The sequence below is a fragment of the Haemaphysalis longicornis genome, unplaced genomic scaffold, assembly GCF_048455015.1.
Source record: "Haemaphysalis longicornis isolate Haplotype H1 unplaced genomic scaffold, Haemaphysalis longicornis Haplotype H1 scaffold_7, whole genome shotgun sequence".
NCBI classification, from domain to species: domain Eukaryota; kingdom Metazoa; phylum Arthropoda; class Arachnida; order Ixodida; family Ixodidae; genus Haemaphysalis; species Haemaphysalis longicornis.
In genome coordinates, this window is record NW_027526422.1 from 161,899,895 (window position 1) to 161,920,859 (window position 20,965).

Consider the following 20,965-nt stretch of genomic DNA (forward strand, 5'->3'; position numbering starts at 1 on the left):
GACTACCGCAAGTTCACTACAGACTACGGAGCGGCAGCCAGCGATCGATCCTGTTGGAAGAGAAATAAAAGGAGCTTTTAAATCGTTCCGTTTTAGTTGTTTTATTCATCGAACATCATACAGCTCTGCGTGCTTTGAACTTTCGCACAAACGTTCGTGAAGGTAGAACAAAAGAAGTTAACAAACCGAGGTTTCTTTTTTAATCATTCACAATAAGTCAATGTTCTCTCCTCACGCGCTCTGTGCGGCAAATTACTGCCCATTCAGTCCCGCAAGATATCCCTTTGAAGTGTTGCAAATCAGCTACAACTTGACGAATACAGACAGAAAGGAAAACGGGACAGGCCGCTGACTGTATTTCGCATAATCCTTTGGCATTCATTCTGCCACTCCGTTGGACTGCGATCGACAGCGCTCTTTCTGTCCTGTGCTTCAAAGGGCGCGACTGACCGCCAATATTAGCGTTGGCCCACGCGATAACGTTTCTTTTTGTGTGTGTGTTTCAATAAAGGTTTCACATTCAGCGAAACCCACAGTTCACTTCACTTCGTTTGAAAAGCATTGAGCGACTCGCAAAATGTCACAGAACGATAAATAAAGCGCACAGCGTAAACATGCACGAAGATCACGGCGGAGAATCATTTTTTCTGTGCGCCCCAGTACGGATCAGCTGATTCCTTGACGTCCTAGCGCATGCAATAGTCGCATTCGAGCTTGCAGGCAAGTGTTGCGCGAGCGTTGCCCCATCTTGCTCAAATAGTCTCAGTACATATAAGTCACACGCTAAACCGAAAACACGTTGGTTACCTACCCACATGAGATAAACAACGCAATGCTATCGACGCCGCCTACACAAAATCCGCCTGGCCGCCATGTTACAATTAATCCCGGTATGCTTCGCTAGCCGAACGCGGAAACGCCACAGTAGCACGTTTCCAGATTACAACCCATCCCTTTCGTCGTTTTTAGAAAGCAAAAGCTCAGCTGGCAACCTTCAAATTGTTGTATCATCTCTGCCCCTGTGGGTCGTACGGTTCCAATGCACTGGCTCAGCGGCGCGCTTTCCCTCTAGAGTCAGTATATAATTTAAATTGATTTCATTTGATTTTTTATTTCTTGGCAAAAAACAAGGGTAGGCTGAGACTAAAGGCGAACGTGACCTGACAGAGGCCTCAGCCACCCGATTTACAGCGTATATAACAACACGTCTGTTCACAAATTTAGGCATGATAGCCCAATCGTAATAGAGAAACTCCGTATTGGAGATGCTGCCGTGTAGGAGAATTGAAGCAAAGTAGCTCATCACGACACTAATGCGCGCCGACAGTTGGCTCCTTGATGCCAGCGTCTTTGTGTAGCGGGACGCGGATGAATTAAAGCACCCTCCGCCACCTACTGTTGTCGGTTTCGGTTTCGTTTTGTTCGTTCGGTATTCACGGGCTGTGGTTTCAGTCGCGTTTACGCAATGTTCCGGCGCCGTTCAATCCAGTGTCTAGCGTTGATGCGTCTAGCGGCGCCATACCGACGTAATATAAATAGCGGTGTGCACGTTCATATGGATGCACAATAAATGCTCCTGTGAAGGCACATTTCACTTCCGTGTTTTGCCAATTCCCGTGAAAGAGGCTTCAGCCACGTTTTTTTTTCTTTGAAATCGCCAAGAATATGGGCGATCAATAACGCTTAAGCGCGCGAAAATTAGCAAATATTGTAGCATAAAGTAGAAACCACATGTAAGAGAAAAACCCACGAGTTATTGGATGGGCATATATAAAGTAAAATCAAAACACCCAGCTTTTACAAATGTGAGAAAATAGGGTGGAAGTACGACTGATATTGGTTTACTTTACAAATTTGCAGCAGCACTAGGCAAGAAAAACGCCGAGCCAGAGAACAACACATTTATTTGGGACAGAAGGCAGCCGCTGGCGGTCAAGCGGCAGCAAGGCTTTCTCTATCAACTAAATGTAATGTTCTGTTGCGATGCCTCGCCACGCTCGAATTTCCTAGGAGCACCGACCCCTCGCGCCACAATCGTCGCGCAGTTTACCTCAGAGCTGTGCTTCGTCGTCTTCGGCGATACTGCTACCGGAGCCCCCCTCCAGTGGCGGAGCCGTGGCGATAACCAGACGGAGGGCTCTTGTGACTGGGGAGTCAGCTGATGGTAAATCGCTGTTAGCGTTAGGTATCTGTCTGATCGTGCTGGTTTTAGACGATCTACAGCAATGGCGTCTTGTCTGCCATCGAAATGCTCGGTAAAATGTTTATCACAGTGATTAATTACGTGACAGGGCCCGTTGTAAGTGTGCTGCAGTGGCCTCTGCACCGAGTCACGGTGAACGAAAATATGGGAGGACGTCGCCAGATAAACTGGTACGTGAATAACCGCACGCTGCTGGCAGCGCGGTGCGGGCGCCCGAAGTAAGCTAATGTAATGGCGAAGCTTGGTCATGTAGTCTGCGGGATAACTCAGCCTGTTATTGCCATAATAGTACCCGTCTTTAAAAGGTGTTTAAGTAACCCTTGCCCCTTTACCCGGCTCCAGCTCACCATGCCTGGGCCATTGGCCAAATAAAAATCTCGCCTAACGAATCCTGTGACGCGCCAACAAAAATGCCGCAATCTGTATCAGTTGCTATGGCTACGCAGTCATGTTTATACCAGGCGCTGCTAAAGCTGTTACCGCCAAATAAAACCGGTAAAAGTACCACATAACTGGCATAATTCAGCGAAAATGTTATTCATTCCATGAAGGTATTTCGGTTGCAGAGAATTTAACACTTCACATTCTCCTGGATATCGGAATGGTGCCAGTCGTTATAACTGAACGGGTTAATTAGTGCCAAGGATTGTCTCTGGAGCTACCTCAGCCACCCCTGGCTCGTAACCATCTCACCTTCGTCTCCCTCTCACACCCACACTCTTTTCCTTCACTCTTGTAACTCACATAATAAACACAATGAAGGGTTGTTCAAACAAAGCCAATTTGCCATTGCTAGCGGGCCACACGTTGGGAGAGCGGGTTTCGTTTCAGTTCTCTGTTTTAACATAGTGTTTTGCTGTCGGTAGCTCCTACCTAAGGTGTATTCGTAATGAAATGAGCACTGCCAGTTTTTTATGTTATGGCCTTACACAAAGGCTATTGTCCTTGGCATTTTGTCTCCACCTAAAGTGGCAATCTTGTTCGGACGGCGAAACAGAACAAGTGCACGACAGAAAACACAAACGACCTGACCGGAACACAAACGGTTGCTAGGAAGAAAACGCTAAGCGCTGTTCTTTATTCTCATTCAGAAACTTGAAATGCTAGCGGTACAACCCTCGCCAACAAACATAGTTCATTCTGTTATACTGTGACATTGTGACGCCGCTGGAATAGCATAAAAGGTGACTTCATGTTACCTTTATTTATAACGACATGTTGGACTTACTAAGCAACCGACCGACTGACCGGCAGACGGACTGGCTCATCAATGCTAAGTCGATACTGCTCGATCTAGAGCCCTAAAATTCGTGAAATTTCCGTCGTGCCGTAGCGGTTGATGAAGGCTGTATTTTCTGAACTCCACCCATTAACAAGGGAAACTGGAAAGTCGTTTTTTCACAGCATTGGGAATATCTAGCGCTGCAAGCCGATATATCGAACTTGATTTTGCTCATATATGTAATCTGTACAACGTTCTGAAAATGGCGTCACTGTTACAGCAAACCAATTCGTAGGGGAAAAGCGAATTCGAGAGTAAACCGGACATTTCTTCTGACACCTACATCCACCTGCGGTTCCTCGATATATCGAAATCTTTATTGCGTACAGAATTTACCCATATCTATGAGCAAAAAATGGAATCATTTTACACTGTAACAAAGCTAAAAGGCAAAACATCCTTTTTTAAGGTACGCGACTAACCTTTTGAAGTTCGGCGTCTAGAGACCTAGTATTTTGGGAGTGCTCTCTATTAGGGCTGGAAGCGGTTTATACGACTGAATTTTTGAAGATTTATACCCCTGGAGAGTAGAAAAGATTAAAATACTTTCTCGGAATTCGTCAGCATATTGCCACTAGATAAGACACACTGCGTGTTGTTTCTTGCATAAGTAACTTATGGGAATGTCAAAAGCTGTTTTCAAGGGTTTTCCGTTTACGAACCCCTTATTTGGCGAGTAAATTACCTCTTTTTACGAGCTTCTTTAAATGTACTCAGCCGGTTTTAATAAATATTTTCTCTGGACTATAAAATTTCCCAAAACAACTATCAGAAAAGAAATTTTATAGCGTTGGCCTTGCCTTCAAAAGGACAAGTGCGGTTTTTGAAGCTGCACCCCCAGATACTGAACATATTATAAATGTAATACATTCAGGGCAAAGTGATAGGCACGGAGATTCCAAATATCAGAAGTACAAACTTGCTATGATGCAGAAGCCTATTGAGGATTCCTTTTTTATTAACCTCTTAATGAATGAACAACGAAAATTACTGAGAGCACGGGAAGTAATTAGGTGGTTCCTCTTGCCACAAAACATTTTTTATTTTACTTCAATTTCACCCCTGCACACTTTCCAGCATTTAAAGGATGGTGGCGTATAAATATGCTGTTTTCCTGCAAAAAGCTAACATTCTTCGCTCGAAAAGCCTGGGTTATTTCGCAGGCCTTACCATCTGTCGCAAAAAACATTCGTAATACGCGTAACACTTAAGAGCTTCTACAGGCTTTCTTGGTTCAAATTCCGCACTTTACGTTTCACTCAACACACAGTACAGCTGTTATTCTGTTTCGTCCGGGCATCACCCGGTACTAGTGGGTTTGTACATTTCATTATGTGCATGCTACCTAATTAGTGTCGTTACAAAAACCTCCCTGTGCAAAATTTCTTTCAAGAAGGCGCTCATCTTTGTGCTATAGAAAAGAGAGAAGTTTTGTTTGTCTGTCTGTCTGTCTGTCTGTCTGTCCCTCGATACAACCTTCCTACCAAAATAGAAACAATTCGTCAAAAAGATGTATATAAAGGCAGAACCGTTCTACACTAATAAAACGTCCGGATTAGGATACATAGGTACCCATTATTTAGAAAAAATAGCCTCAGGCAGCCTTGAGGCAAAATGCGAGTAGGTAACGGCGAGCAACCATGATCTTTAAGTTAAGAATAAAAGTGGGCTGGTCCGTGCTAGTACAAATGAAAGCTGCAATGCGTTGAATTGAGCAGAAAGGCTGTAGCTCCTGCGAGATAAAACCGAGCACATTAAGAGTGGAGCTCCCTTTCCTGCTGCTCAAGAAAGAACAGGAAACGCGATAGAGGGAAAGATACATGCTGTATGGAGACACATGGCGCCGGAAGTAGGGTGGCAGGGAAATTTAATTGCATGAAACAAACCTTCATTCAATTCACCAGGAAAAGAGAGTGGCAGGTTTGAGTGGAGAGCGGGTAAAAATAAAGTGATACGGGGGTCACAAATATTGCCTTTCGGCGGCGTTTGGAGTGAAACAAGAATACTGATGGCAAATTTTCCGTCTTACCGCTTTGCCTGCTGAAGGGTTTGGGAAGCCAGGTACCTTTGTACAGTCATTTGGTCTAAGCAAATCCGGCTTAGAAATGTAGGCGAAAGTGCAATTAGAACGGCCCAGACGGTTTCGTCTCGGCTGAAGTCCACGGTGACGCTGAAAGGCAAAATTACGCCGGTTAACACGTAGAAGCGCAAGAAATACATTTTGCGTAAATGCTTCTGTCTTGGCCTGTCGCTCCCCCCCCCCTTTTATCCTATTAAAATCGACAAACGAAGAAAACTCCCACCTCCCCTCGCGGGAACCCCTGTGTAGATGCGACGCATAGGCGGAGCGGCGAAGGGAACGCGTTTTATAGCGCGCATAACGTTGAGGGGACTGCGTAAGCCGGTCCCAGTCGATGACGACGTTGGCGTACTTGTAAAGCGGCGTGGACTCTAGGTGTTTGAGCCAAGTGCGGATGTTGCTTCGCCGGAGAACGGCACACCGGTTATATGCGCAGCGCGCCCGAAGGAGAGGAAACCGCGGAAGAGAGAGTACTGCACATGCGCCGGCCCCAGCGCGTCTGCCGCGGCTATGACGCAACGTGCCGCGGCTATGACGCAACACAATCCAACACAATCCACTTTAATCCAATCCAATCAAAATCCAATCCAACCGAATCCAAGCCAAGCCAAGCCAATTCAATCCAATTCAATCAAATCAAATCAAATCCAATGCAATGCCCCTCGCGAGAGAGTGTTCGTTATCGGAGAGGAGAGGGGGTGAGCGGCGGAGAGCGCAGCTCGCGCGGCGAGGAGAATAGCAGAGGGGTGGACAACGCCGACAACGACGACGACGCCGGAGGGACAAGGCGAGTGAATCAGATGCTCTGCATCTAAAAACGACAAACGTAGCTGTTTGTCGATTTTTAGTTGGGTATTGGGCAGAGCGCAATTTTTTGTTTCAGAATTTTGTCTGGTACTTTTAGCGCATTTTTTTTAGACAGACCTGACGCGGGGACGAAAATGCTTGCTAGTTAAATGCTGCGACTTTTATCTCTTCTTTACACCAATTTGTAGCCGAGGGTTTTTTTTTTAAAACAATGCTTTCTTATTTTGTAATGAAATCAGAGACGGAAACCTCACCACTTCTGCTATTAAATACACCATGTTAATGAAACCTCCGACAGAAACACTGTTGGGTTGCAGAAACAAACTCCTGCTTCAAAACGCAGTAGTCAATGTGCAAACGCCGATGTGCCCTTTTGAGGACAAAATCGTTCAGCACGTTCTTCTCGCTCAGTACGAGACCCTCTCGGAATATGGCTGCGGTGTTTGCCACCCCATCCTTGCAGAAACGACAACTTGTAATTCTTCCAATGGTTCATATTCCGTTACATTTGAAGAAACGAAAGGTAGCCGGGAAAAGTTGGAGAACGGTACGTGCACAGAGATACATTTGAGCGACACGAAGGGAAAACGACAAAATATTGGCGCAGCTTGCACTAGTTCAAGGCTGAAGAAAAAATTCCCCGCATTTCCCCGAGGGGAAGAATGTGAAAGTGCGAATGCACGAGTTGAATTTGCGTGGTTCGGTAATGTTCGCGAAAGAGAGATCACACACACACACACAACTACAAAGAAAGAAAGATGCATTTATTCACAGACACCTATTTGTGTTGTCGTTGTACTTGATTGCTAGAGCGGATCTCAGCTTTGAAATTTCGTGTCAGTACTCCTTTAAGCGGGTGCATTAGCCCTTCTCACGCCCGATTCCTGGCCAATCCCCCACGTGGGTATGTGCCATGTCAGCGGCCAGGCAGCGCGCGCCCATCTCCCCCCCGTTGCCAAGGAAGACGAGGAGATTCCTGGCCAATCCCCCACGTGGGTATGCTATGCGGACATCGCCGGTGGACGCAGGTTCAGGGTCGCTTAAGAAGTGCATCGCACTTAACAGCAGAGCTGGGTCTCGACCTAGATTCTCCCCATGCCGACAGCGAACCCTAGGAAAGAGGGAGCGGCTGGACCACAGCAGTGCAAAGCCATTTTGGACGTCACTGTAAAGCAACGACGATGAAAGTATGTGCAGTGTTTTATTCAGTAGAATTGGCGGTCATCTTTATCGACTTGGTTTTCCGACGGGACAGCCTTGTAGGGAACATCCTGTTGTACAGCGTCCTCGCCTGGGTATCCATGGAGCTTAATCGCTCTAATTATGGTCATCAAAGGTACCTACTAAAGCCGCAGACACCGTTTCTCTCGTTAGAAAACCCTCCACACGAATTCCAACTGAAACAAACGTGAGCTTTGATGTTAGCTACAGCTACAGCGCACAGCTCAATTTTATCACCACTTAGCTTTTTGCACTACGTCTGTGCTTATTTCAATGGTCATAGTGTCCTAACTTAGGCCCTTCAAGCCACGTACGCGTCGGCCCTTCTCTAAGGGCCCACTGGTACGTGGCTTTGAAAATGTTTTGCCACAATGCCGAAAATTTCAAATTGCATTCATGGGCAATCTACTTTGGCTTGTGGTCCCCATGGTGACATGGACTTTTTAGTGCCTTCAAATGCGCTTTAGACTATCCTAATTGTAGGTGTCAGTTTTCAGAGTCAATTACATTAGCGATTAATTACCCAAAGTAGTCAAATTCAGTCATGTTGGTTAGCGAGCTGCACCTAGATTAGCAGATGTCGACAGCTGTGGGTTCGGTTAACACACCAGATAGATTCGAGACGGATACAAATCCGGCACGACGAAAGGTATTGGGATTGCTTTTAAAATTGACATTTTTGTTCAGCACAAAATATAAAAGTGATGACAATATATAAAGCACAAATATTGGGGTAATCAACGTCGCATCTAAAATTTCTTTTGTGCCTCAATAACGTTTTTCATCTGATCTGGTCCTTTTGCTTAGAAAATGAATATACACTTTTGTTGCAAACTTATGGTTTACTCCGCAATATACCCAGAAAACATTATACGTAGTTACCCCCCCTCCCGCAACCCCAACACGCAAGTTCTCAAGCTAAATAGCTGATTCTGTGGTCCACAGCTGTGTGCCAGCGCAATCAGTTGTCTACACGTTTGGCAGCAGAACTACATTGAGCATTTCAGCAACACGCTGAATGAAATTATAATTTAAACGCAAATAAATGTGTGCAGCGCTCACTCTAAAAAATACTTTCGGGGTTCGAGTTCACTGAGAGGCCACGTCTTGAATTGTCCACTGTTTGAGTCGTAGGCCACCTTGCATACGACAAGAATGGGCACAGCCAGAGCCAGCAGCCCTTGAACACAGTCGGCCCACACGACTCCACGAAAGCCTCCCTGCGGAAGAGCAGCAAGGTAGGAACAGCTCTGAAGGCAAGGTTATTTTTATTTGAGCAGATTCTGTTCTCCTGGAGGAAAGACATTTGTGTTGGGAGCAGTGGAAGTCACAAAAGTATCACGCGCACGGAACAGAAAAAAAAACGCCGTTTCAAGTTCCGGAATATAATCCACCTGCGCGCGCTGACAGAACGACTGAAACATTATAAGCCGCCAGTGCCACAGCCAACCAGCTTTTTTTGTAATTAAATTGGGTGTGCGAGCGTGGCCTCCACGATTTGCTGCCGGCGGCGCGCTGTTGCTCCGGCCGTCCCATTCGGCGCGGAAGCAAGGGGAGCGGTGTAATTTTGCTAACTCCGACACACGCCACGAGGCGGTGCCGTTAGCCTAAGGTTGGAGCGAGGCTCGTCTGGCCGACGCTGCCTGCGCCAACGTTACTAGAATAGCTAGTAACGTTGGGCTGCGCTATGAGTTGTAAATCAGCCTTCGTTGTCGCGTCTTCGGGATAGAAAACTTGAATATATGGTCTATGTATTTTGACTCGATCCTAAAAGTACAAAGTTGTTTAACGTACGTTGTTTAACACCCACGAATTTGCCTTTGCACGCAGCTGTAGTGGTCGTTTGCTTGAAAGGCGAATGCCGAGAAGTGTTCTGTCATCTCGGGCAGAGTGAATGCCAGCGTGCTGAATTCTTTTTTCGCTGTTACATCATTTTCGCGCGATACCGCTGGGCGAAAATATGCTTTTTTTGCGTTTTAAGTTGTTTCGAACGCTATGGGTATCCGTTGTGTGTGTGTGTGTGTGTGTGTGTGTGTGTGTGTGTGTGTGTGTGTGTGTGTGTGTGTGTGTGTGTGTGTGTGTGTGTGTGTGTGTGTGTGTGTGTGCGTGCGTGCGTGCGTGCGTGCGTGCGTGCGTGCGTGTGTGTGCGTGTGTGCGTGCGTGCGTGCGTGCGTGCGCGCGCGCGCGCGCGCACGTGCGAAAACAGCGTAATACCGATAAGCTCTCGTGTTAGGCTTCCACGGGTACGAATCAATCATATTTTTGCGTTTTATTTAATATGCTTAGGGGTTTCAAGTACCTACTGCAATCACGCTACCAAATTATTTGCAGTGAGTGAAAAAGTCGTGATATTCCGCGATGCCTTTCATATCGCTATCGACTCTACATATGTATTTTTTCGAAAGACTGTTTCTGAATTTCTAGATTTGCTAATTTGTTGTCATGACATATTAAGGGCATTATTTGTTTCGGTGAGCAGTTCAGCTGATCACTAATATCTGTATGCACAACATCGGCTGTAAGTAAGTCGTGCGGGATATTAGTGAATAAGCACATCAAGTGGAGAACTATACCAATCGTAACTCGGGTAAAGATTTTTATTACATTACTTAGACCACGTCCATTTACGGTAGACTGGAAGTCTCTCTGTACATTTGTATATGCAAGCATGTATGCCAATAAACGGCACCAGCACGTTTACCCTGCCTATTGCGGAAGAAATACCAATAGCCATTTGGACAGTATACACTTCCGATGCTGAAGTATACGACGTCTCCATTAATAGTATCGCCGTAAAAGTTACGCCAAACGTTTCAAGCAGTGTTGCCATGTCATCTACTTTAACTGTCAAAGACCGCACGTTTAAAGGAGAAAAAAGGAAACGACATAGTGGGTATTTTCGTGTTTACTAATGGTTGGATTTCGGTCGGTTGAATTCCCAAAATTTGGTTCTTGCTTGGAACGCACGGAATATGCGTTCTGTGCTTTCCAAACAACATGTACGAGATTTTTAGAAACAAAACCGGAAAACGTGTTGTGTTTTGTAACCATGCGTGACTACAAAAAAGAATACTGCTGTGCAATGAATTCACTTATGCATCACCCCGGGCATAGTCTACGTCAAAAATTCAAAGCACCAGTAACTACCCTAATGGCACCAGTAACTACTTCTACCTTTCACCTGCATTGGTGTGCGGTAACCTTTTTAATAAACGTCACACACAGGCTGCGAAGGCCGAGTTTTCGTCCTCTGCACCGCCCGCGCCAGGGATAACGACCTTAGGCTACGTGCGCCGCGATGCGGCGGAAAACGGCGAAACAGCCTCTTCGGAATTACGCTCTCTCCGGGCGATTGGAACGGCCGGAGCAACGGCGCGCCGCCGGTAGCCGATCGCGGAGGCCACGGTGCGAGTTAAATGCCCAAAAAAATATCGCTTCCGTTTGCCCTACTTTAATGGTAATTCGCGTAGCTTTCACTCTGCTTTTACGAAGGTAACTGATTCCACATTTCTAACACTTTTGCAACGCAGGCGGTGAGTCGCGCCGTAGTGGAGAGTTCTCCGTAGTAATTTTGGCCCCCTGGGGTCTTTAACGTGCGCCGAAATCTCCTACACTGGCGTTTTTCCTTTTCGCCTCCATTAGAAAAGCGGCCGCTGCGGCCGGAAATCGAAGCCGTGACCTCGTTCTCAGCAGCGCAACGTCTTAGCCACTGAGCCACCGCCGCGGGTACCAATGACATATTATGAGCAGCTGTGCGATTGGCTGAAGCCCGCATAAGCAAACACAAGTTATGAGGGAAGGGCTTCTTCGATTGCAGAACGAGCTATTTGCGATGAAATTTATTGCTTATTATTTTTATAGCGGTAAGAATGCTGAGGTAAACAACGGTTCTTACGAACACGCACCTAAACATACAAGCACCAGAGCAAATTGCGTGCACTATGCCGATTACAGCTGCCAGCTGTTAGGCGCGTTCAGGTTACACTGGCCAACTAGCATAAGCGAAATTGACTTTTGTGACTTTCGTAGTTCAGCATACACTATCTTTCACGAAATAATTAGTAACGACCATTAAAGAAATTAGCCATATGCAACTCCGATCGCAAGGGTTAAGGCTTGGGCGAGTTGGTACATGATTATAAAAGGGGAACAGCGCAAACTCAGACAAGACACAAGAAGAAGGAGGTGACAAACACGAGCGCTCGTGTTTGTCACCTCCTTCTTCTTGTGTCTTGTCTGAGTTTGCGCTGTTCCCCTTTTACAACTCCGATCACAAAGCGAGTACACAATTCAGTGTGAGATGCAAACGTTTAGCGTAGATTGTTTGATTTGTCAGCGAATAAAGCACTGCTTTCATCTGGAGAAACACTCGGGACACTCTCAAAAAGCAAATCTTTCGAAAAAAACAATTTGAATTTTTTCTTTATGGCCCCTTTTTTATATGTTCAAGATTTGCCAGTTACCCGTATAAGTAACATTTTTGTGATATAATAATGTAGTTAACACGCTAGGGCTTATCACATTTTATAGTTACCAGAGAAGTGTACGCCGTGGCTGCCAGCCCAATGACGACGGAACACCAAGTCGATGGAATCTGAAATACTAACAAACAGAATAAAGGCGCGCCAATTACATGACCTCGTAAATTGCTACAGTTCCACACGACCTTGTGCTCGTGAGCTTTGGGATTATATAGCCCCATCGTATACTTATATTAGCCAATACCAATTGTTGGTTTCAGTGAATAACTTGTTCCTTGCCCTCTGTATGTCTGTTTATATATAAATATATATATATATATATATATATATTGTTGTAAAAGAAGTAGATCTGCCTCTCTCGTGCCCCATAATCATCATCATGAGTGTGTAGCGGAGCTATCATCTTCTTCAGCGCGACCATCATCATCAGCAGATTGGCCAACTGACACGCAGCACTCAGCACCCGGTCTCAGAAGGGCCCCCTTGTTCTATGCGCCTCGTTCCGACCATGGCACAGCCACCTCAACCACAATAAACGTGGGCTCGGCCACACCACCTCATCGGCCGCCTACAGTTTGGTGACCCGGACGAGCGGCTTCGCCATGGCTTCGCAACGCTGCTTCCCCAGCCAGAACGCGGACGACGGCACGCGAGGAACGTTCCCCGCCCTCCCAGACCTTCCTTTGCTTATTCCGTTTGGCGCCATCAGAAACCACGCTGCATGGTTCGTCATCCTGGAGAGCCATTTTTATGTTCACGACATCCAGCCCCAGGAAAGCAGTTACCGCGTCACTTTAGAGAAGTTACCTGCTGACCTCGCTGGGCGCATCCAGCTGCCGGCCCCAGGCCCACGTGCATACGACGAGCTGAAGGCTGTGGTCCTAAACCACTATGGTATAGCACCGCCTTCGTCCACACCACCACGCCTTTCAACGGCATCAGTGAATTGCACGTCACCGGTCTGTCCACCCTCGCATGACCAACAAACGCGAGCCCCGATTTCGACTTGCGGGGCTTCCGAGTTGGCGTTGCACTTAGTGAACTCGACTGCACACCATGGCGCAGTCCCACAGGTTGTTGCGTCTCCTGCCCAAGCCCACCCGGGTGTGGACTGCTTTGCCGCTAACAACTGGGACACTTCACCGCCTCCTCCGCACGGCATGGCTGAGAATGAACTTTCAGACCCTTCTCCTCCCCGCACATGCGAGCCCTCTCCCCCGTCAGTGGTGGAACAGCTTCCAGCAGTCGACAACAGCTCGAGATCCTCACTCGAAACTGCTCAGACTGCCTCCCACAGTCCTGACAACCTGGCTACGACGGGGACACCGGAGAAGCAATTGCGGGACAACCGTCCCAACAAATGTCACCGAAAGAACAATCTCGTGTCCCCATGCAGTCAGACGCGCCGCAAACTGCTAACCGCACCGCAGCCGATTCCCTGCTACAGGAGCGCATTCGGTTTACGGTGTGACAGCCGCTCTGCTCTGCGACCCCGGTTGAAATCAGCGCGAGTGCACTGCACGATAAGAACCCGACCCACCGCTAGTTCGAGAGACGCTTGTCGTTGGCGCCCTCCGCTGCTCCGTCTCGCACGGCGCATGCGCACGTTGCCCAGACAGCAACACATCCCCAGAGCTCACACGACAGCACAGTCAAGCCCGCACTCCGCTCGTCATTCTGCTGCACCACGCTTCACTTTGTCGCTGTCTTTCCAGTTACGCCTGCCGCTCGCTCTACCATCAATGAAAGCAGCCGCTTCGCACCCCGCAATGCGTCCACGGCCGCACTCCCAGCCTCGACCAGCAGAGGTTGCCCCTTACCCGAACGCTACCTCGCCGACGACCAGGACCGTGCCCTTTACTCAACCCCGGCCACTAGACCACTGACTGCCCACGGACTCTCTTCCTGACTACGGACAAATTCTACATACCTGTACATAGTACATCGTTTTCACGCATTTCTCATAACGCGCTACGCGCTAGGGGGGGAGCCCTGTAGCGCCGCTATCATCTTCTTCAGCGCGACCATCATCATCAGCAGATTGGCCAACTGACACGCAGCACTCAGCACCCGGTCTCAGAAGGGCCCCCTTGTTCTATGCGCCTCGTTCCGACCATGGCACAGCCACCTCAACCACAATAAACGTGGGCTCGGCCACACCACCTCATCGGCCGCCTACAGTTTGGTGACCCGGACGAGCGGCTTCGCCATGGCTTCGCAACGCTGCTTCCCCAGCCAGAACGCGGACGACGGCACGCGAGGAACGTTCCCCGCCCTCCCAGACCTTCCTTTGCTTATTCCGTTTGGCGCCATCAGAAACCACGCTGCATGGTTCGTCATCCTGGAGAGCCATTTTTATGTTCACGACATCCAGCCCCAGGAAAGCAGTTACCGCGTCACTTTAGAGAAGTTACCTGCTGACCTCGCTGGGCGCATCCAGCTGCCGGCCCCAGGCCCACGTGCATACGACGAGCTGAAGGCTGTGGTCCTAAACCACTATGGTATAGCACCGCCTTCGTCCACACCACCACGCCTTTCAACGGCATCAGTGAATTGCACGTCACCGGTCTGTCCACCCTCGCATGACCAACAAACGCGAGCCCCGATTTCGACTTGCGGGGCTTCCGAGTTGGCGTTGCACTTAGTGAACTCGACTGCACACCATGGCGCAGTCCCACAGGTTGTTGCGTCTCCTGCCCAAGCCCACCCGGGTGTGGACTGCTTTGCCGCTAACAACTGGGACACTTCACCGCCTCCTCCGCACGGCATGGCTGAGAATGAACTTTCAGACCCTTCTCCTCCCCGCACATGCGAGCCCTCTCCCCCGTCAGTGGTGGAACAGCTTCCAGCAGTCGACAACAGCTCGAGATCCTCACTCGAAACTGCTCAGACTGCCTCCCACAGTCCTGACAACCTGGCTACGACGGGGACACCGGAGAAGCAATTGCGGGACAACCGTCCCAACAAATGTCACCGAAAGAACAATCTCGTGTCCCCATGCAGTCAGACGCGCCGCAAACTGCTAACCCCACCGCGGCCGATTCCCTGCTACAGGAGCGCATTCGGTTTACGGTGTGACAGCCGCTCTGCTCTGCGACCCCGGTTGAAATCAGCGCGAGTGCACTGCACGATAAGAACCCGACCCACCGCTAGTTCGAGAGACGCTTGTCGTTGGCGCCCTCCGCTGCTCCGTCTCGCACGGCGCATGCGCACGTTGCCCAGACAGCAACACATCCCCAGAGCTCACACGACAGCACAGTCAAGCCCGCACTCCGCTCGTCATTCTGCTGCACCACGCTTCACCTTGTCGCTGTCTTTCCAGTTACGCCTGCCGCTCGCTCTACCATCAATGAAAGCAGCCGCTTCGCACCCCGCAATGCGTCCACGGCCGCACTCCCAGCCTCGACCAGCAGAGGTTGCCCCTTACCCGAACGCTACCTCGCCGACGACCAGGACCGTGCCCTTTACTCAACCCCGGCCACTAGACCACTGACTGCCCACGGACTCTCTTCCTGACTACGGACAAATTCTACATACCTGTACATAGTACATCGTTTTCACGCATTTCTCATAACGCGCTACGCGCTAGGGGGGGAGCCCTGTAGCGCCGCTATCATCTTCTTCAGCGCGACCATCATCATCAGCAGATTGGCCAACTGACACGCAGCACTCAGCACCCGGTCTCGGAAGGGCCCCCTCGTTCTATGTGCCTAGTTCCGACCATGGCACAGCCAACTCAACCACAATAAACGTGGGCTCGGCCGCACCACCTCATCGGCCGCCTACAAGTTCATAGGATAAAGGAATCATCAGGAGGGGTCTCGGCGGCTCGTTCCTTTGTCCACATATTTTTGGTGCCGTGAAACCCGGGACAAGGGACCTCGAGAGGTGAGCCAGACTCAGCGGATTTTGCTTCTCTTCGGCCGCCCTCTCACCTCTCGGGAGCCAGAATGAAGCCGCAGTTGGAAGACGCCGATTCGGGGAACATCGGAGTAGCCTAACAAGCCGAGCCTTAGGAGACATCTGCACGATGCAAGACATGATGATCCTATGCGGGGCAGATAATGACGCGGAGACGATGCCGACTAGTGCCCTCTGATCCCGGTCGCCAGCCCTTACGGAATTTGCGACGCTGGACCGGACTATGGAGCCCCTACTTGAAAGGCGGCGCATCGTCCGTCAAGGTATCACGTCCATCATCGGCAAGATTGAAGACCTCCTCCAAATCGAAAGACCACCAATAAGTGAGTTAAAGGAACTTCTTCGTAATTCGATTGAGTATCGTGACGCACTGAAAGTGATCAACAGAGATGTTCAAGACACCGTTGACATTGATGAATTAGAGGCCGAGGTTGAAGATGCGCTTAAGTTTGAAGAAGTAGTATGTATGGGAAAGGCAAAGGCTGAATTTAAAGTGGTCCAATCGCAGAGAGCCCGAGAAAACCTAATTGCGTCTTACAGAGGTCGAATATACGCAGAGGTGCAGGAACTCCGACATGACATGAAAGAATACTGGGACAGTACCGATACTTCATACGCGAACCAACGTAATCCAGCAGTGAATGACAAAAGCCAACTTACGACAACACCGAATGTGAATTCGTGCGGTGCAATGCGGCTGGAAACCAGCCATCTCGTGTCTAACCTCGAAGAGACTGAGTAAAACCAGGTTACCACTCAAAATAAAGTATCAGATCAAGGGGCAATGATCCCTAGCACGGTTTTACTAGCGCAAGCAAAGGCCATCAGCAACGACTCGACCACAAACAACCTGACATCACATGCAACAATCAAGGAACCGTGTATTCTCAGTGCACCTCGAACGAATAACGAAGGAAATTGCAAGAGCACACAGCCCAAGATGCTTTCGAATGATGTGCTGGTCGAAGACGGAAAGAAATGTTTGTTGTGGCGCGACCTTCTTTGTCCTTTAGAGTTAATACGTATGGTTCCGAAGAAAAGGTGCGCATGACTAGCAAAGCAAAAACTGTCAAAATGAAACGTGCGAAGATGGAGGAGCAGGAAGCTGCTTTAAATCTCAACTCAACCCCACTGCGGAAGTATGGGCGCCGCAAGCTAAAGGTTGCGGATGGGAAGAATAACCGTGGGCACCGGAAGTTTTCAGCGAAAAAGCGTAGAGTGGCCGCATGTCAAGGCACAGAGCTGAATTAGCCACCAGGACATAAACTCGCAAAATCTTCTGGACAGGGAAGCCTTCTTCGAATATTTTCCCACATGTACCCGGGTGCCACTAGAAAAAATCATATGAGGCGGACACAGCAAGTAATACTTGCTGCCAAGAAGGACAAAAGATCAGCTAGTCTCAACACAAGACTGCCTCTAGTGGCCGCAGGTGCTCGGTTCGTGGGTCCACCAAGGCCAAGACATCGGTACCACCGGTGGAGATGGAAGGCGCGAGGTGTCGGACTCTTCTGGCTTATACGGACTTAAAAGGAACTCTCCATGGACTAAACAAGTTTTGGCTGCGGACTCTGCTGATTTAATGTCGCGCAGGATGTTGTAAAAGTAGATCTGCCTCTCTCGTGCCCCATAATCGTCATCATGAGTTCATAGGATTAAAGGAATCATCAGGAGGGGTCTCGGCGGCTCGTCCCTTTGTCCACAATATATATATATATATATATATATATATATATATATATATATATATATATATATATATATATATGACTGCCAAACCTTATTTCTGTCTTATTCAACGAGCCCCTCATTTTCTATTCTGATTCGCTACATGCTAAGCGAGGGCCTCTGTTCTGGCAGTCTTGGTGACCTAGGGAGCTTAAGAGGGTTGAACGCTGGTCGACCACTCCCGACATGTCGTAGACACTCGAGTCACGGCCCGGGGGTTAAAAAGAAGGTCCCCTTCACCTCGCGTAGTCCGATTGGCGCTGGCTACCACCCCCAAGTTCAGGAAACAAAAATCATCATCATCATCACCATCACCAGCCTATCTACGCCCACTGCAGGGCAAAGGCCTCTCCCATTATTCTCCAATTACCTCGGTCCTGTGCCAACTGTGACCAATTTATCTCCGCAAACTTCTTGATCTCATCTGCCCATCTAACTTTCTGCCGCCCCCTGCAACGCTTGCCTTCTCTAGGGATCCACTCTGTTACCCTTAATGACCAACGGTTATCTTGCCTTCGCATTACATGCCCTGCCCACGTCCATTTTTTCTTCTTAATTTCTACTAATAATATCTTCAACAACCGTTTGCTCCCTGACCCACTCCGCTCTCATTTTGTCCGTTAATGTTACACCTATCATTTTCCGCTACATTGCCCGCTGAGTCGTTCTCAAATTAGGTTGAACCCTCTTAGTGTGCCTCCAAGTTTGTGCCCCGTAGGTGAGTACCGGTAAGATGCAGCTGTCATACACTTTCTTCTTCAGGGACAATGGTAGGCTGCTATTCATTATCTGAGAGTGTCTGCCATATGCACCCCACCCCATTCTGATCCTTCTAATTATTTCTGCCTCATGGTTGGGGTCTGGGGTCACAACTTGGCCTAAGTAGATATATTCGCTTGCCACTTCCACTGCCTCGCCACCTATCTCAAACCGCTGTGCTATCCCGAGGTTATTGATCATTACTTGAATTTTGTGCATATTAGTTTTCAGGCCCACGGTTCTACTCTGTTCGCCCAGTGCGGAAGGCATGCTTTGCAATTCCTCCCCCGAGTTACTTAGCAAGGCAACGTCATCAGCAAATCTGAGGTTACTGAGGTATTCTCCATTAACCCTTACTCCCACCTGTTCCCAATCCAACGTTCTGAGTACTTCTTTTAAACATGCTGTGAATAACATTGGACAGATTGTGTCTCCTTGTGTGACACCCTTCCTTATAGGTATTTTACTGCTCTCCCTATAGAGGCTGATGGTAGCTGTAGGCCCATTGTAGATATCCTCTAGTATTATTACATAATGCTCATCTACCCCCTGGTTCCGTAATGCCTGAAGGACTGCTAGGGTTTCGAACGAGTCAAATGCTTTCTCATAACCTATGAAGGCTATATATAGGGGTTCAGTATACTCAGCGCACTTCTCTATCACCTCATTGATCGTGTCAATATGGTCCGTTGTTGAATAACGTTTAGGGAACCTTGCTTGTTCTTTAGGTTGACTGAAATCTAAGGTTGCAGAAATTCGGTTAGCGATTACATTGGTAAGTACCTTGCAGACGACTGACAGTAATCTGATCGGCCTGTAATTTCTCAAGTGCTTCATGTCGCCTTTCTTATGGATTAGGAGAATGTTCGCGTTCTTCCAGGATTCCGGTACCATTGCGGTCACTGGGGATTGCGTATACAGGTTTGCCAGTTTTTCAAGTACAATTTCTCCGTCATCCTTCAAGCGGTCTGATGTTATCTGATCCTGACCAGGTGCTTTGCCCCCTTCATTTCTTTCAAAGCCTTCCATAGTTCTTCAGTCGTTACTGGTGGGATGTCTATCTCCTCTGAACTACTGTCTCGTTCGGCATTATCCTGGATGTCCCGGCTACTGTGCAGATCCCTACAGAGCTCCTCCGCCACTGTGACTATTTTAACCCTATTTGGGATGACATTGCCTTGCTTATCCTTAAGTGCATACATCTGATTTTTCCCCACGCCAAGACGTCTCTTAACTGCTTTCAGGCCACCTCCGTTCTTTACGGCGTATTCGATCCTCTCATTGTTATACTTCCGTATGTCAGCTGCCTTACGCTTATTGATTAACCTCGAGAGCTCCGCTAGTTCTATTCTGTCAACTGCGGTAGAGATTGTCATGGTTTGCCGTTTCCTGATTAAATCTTTCGTCTCCAGTTACTGTTTGCTAGTATCCTGTCTGGCCATAGTGCTCCCGACTTCTACTGCACACTCCGTGATAATGCGTGTAAGGTTGTCGCTGGTTTCCTGTGTTGTAAGCTCGGCTTCCTCGTTAAGAGGGGAATATCGGTTCTGCAGCGCGATCCTGAATTCTTCTACTTTACGTCTTGCTGTTAGCTCATTTATCGGCTTCTTTCGTGCTAGCTTGTTGCGGTCCCTCCTCAAATATATCCTAATTCGAGATCTTGCCATACGGTTGTCACTATACCTTACCCTTCCCAGCACTTCCACATCGTGCACGACGCCAGGGTTATCGCATAATATGAGGTCTATTTCATTTTTGTGCTCCCCATTCGGGCTCCTCGAGGTCCACTTCCGACTCTCCTGTTTACAGAAGGTATTCATTATGCGTAAGTTATTCCGTTCGGCAAGCTCAACTAGTAGGTCCACCTGCTATTTCTACAGCCCAGACCATGGTTCCCAACTGACTTGCCTCCAGCCTGTTTCTTGCCTACTTTAGCATTGATGTCCCCCATAACTATGGTATACTGTGTTTTTACTTTAGCCATTGCCGATTCCACATCTTCATAGAGGCGTTCCACTACTTGGTCGTCGTGGCTGGATGTGGGCGCGTAGCCCTGCACCACCTTGAGCTTGTACCTCTTATTGGGCCCAATTACAACACTTGCTGCTCTTTCGTTAATGTTATAGTGTTCTTCATGTTGCCAGCAATGCTTTTATTGACTAGAAATCCCACTCCCAGTTGTCTTCTGTGCTCTAGACCAGGGTAACATAGGACGTGTCCATTTTTCAGCCCCGTAGAGGCTTCACCTACCCTCCTAACCTCGCTAAGCCCTATTGCATCCCATTTAATGCCCTCTAATTCCTCGAAAACCTGGAAAGTTCCTTCGCTAGATAAGGTTCGCGCGTTAAATGTTGCCAGGTTCAGATTCTATTGGCGGCCTGTCAAGATCCAGGGATTCTTAGCACCTCTGCTGCATCACAGGTCTTATCGCCGCCGTGGTCAGTTGCTTCGCAGCCGCTGGAGGCTGAGGGCCGTGGGTTAAT

General features: G+C 48.5%; 1 protein-coding gene across 1 annotated transcript in view; it reads right to left on the reverse strand.

Moving 5' to 3' along the window:
- LOC144146633 (sodium-coupled monocarboxylate transporter 1-like) overlaps nucleotides 1-20,965 on the reverse strand; it is a 78,830-nt gene that overhangs the window by 49,368 nt on the left and 8,497 nt on the right. The window contains exon 4 of the mRNA XM_077678570.1: nucleotides 8,668-8,813. Within this exon, the coding sequence (XP_077534696.1) occupies nucleotides 8,668-8,813 (146 nt within the window). The remainder of the gene's footprint in view (nucleotides 1-8,667; nucleotides 8,814-20,965) is intronic.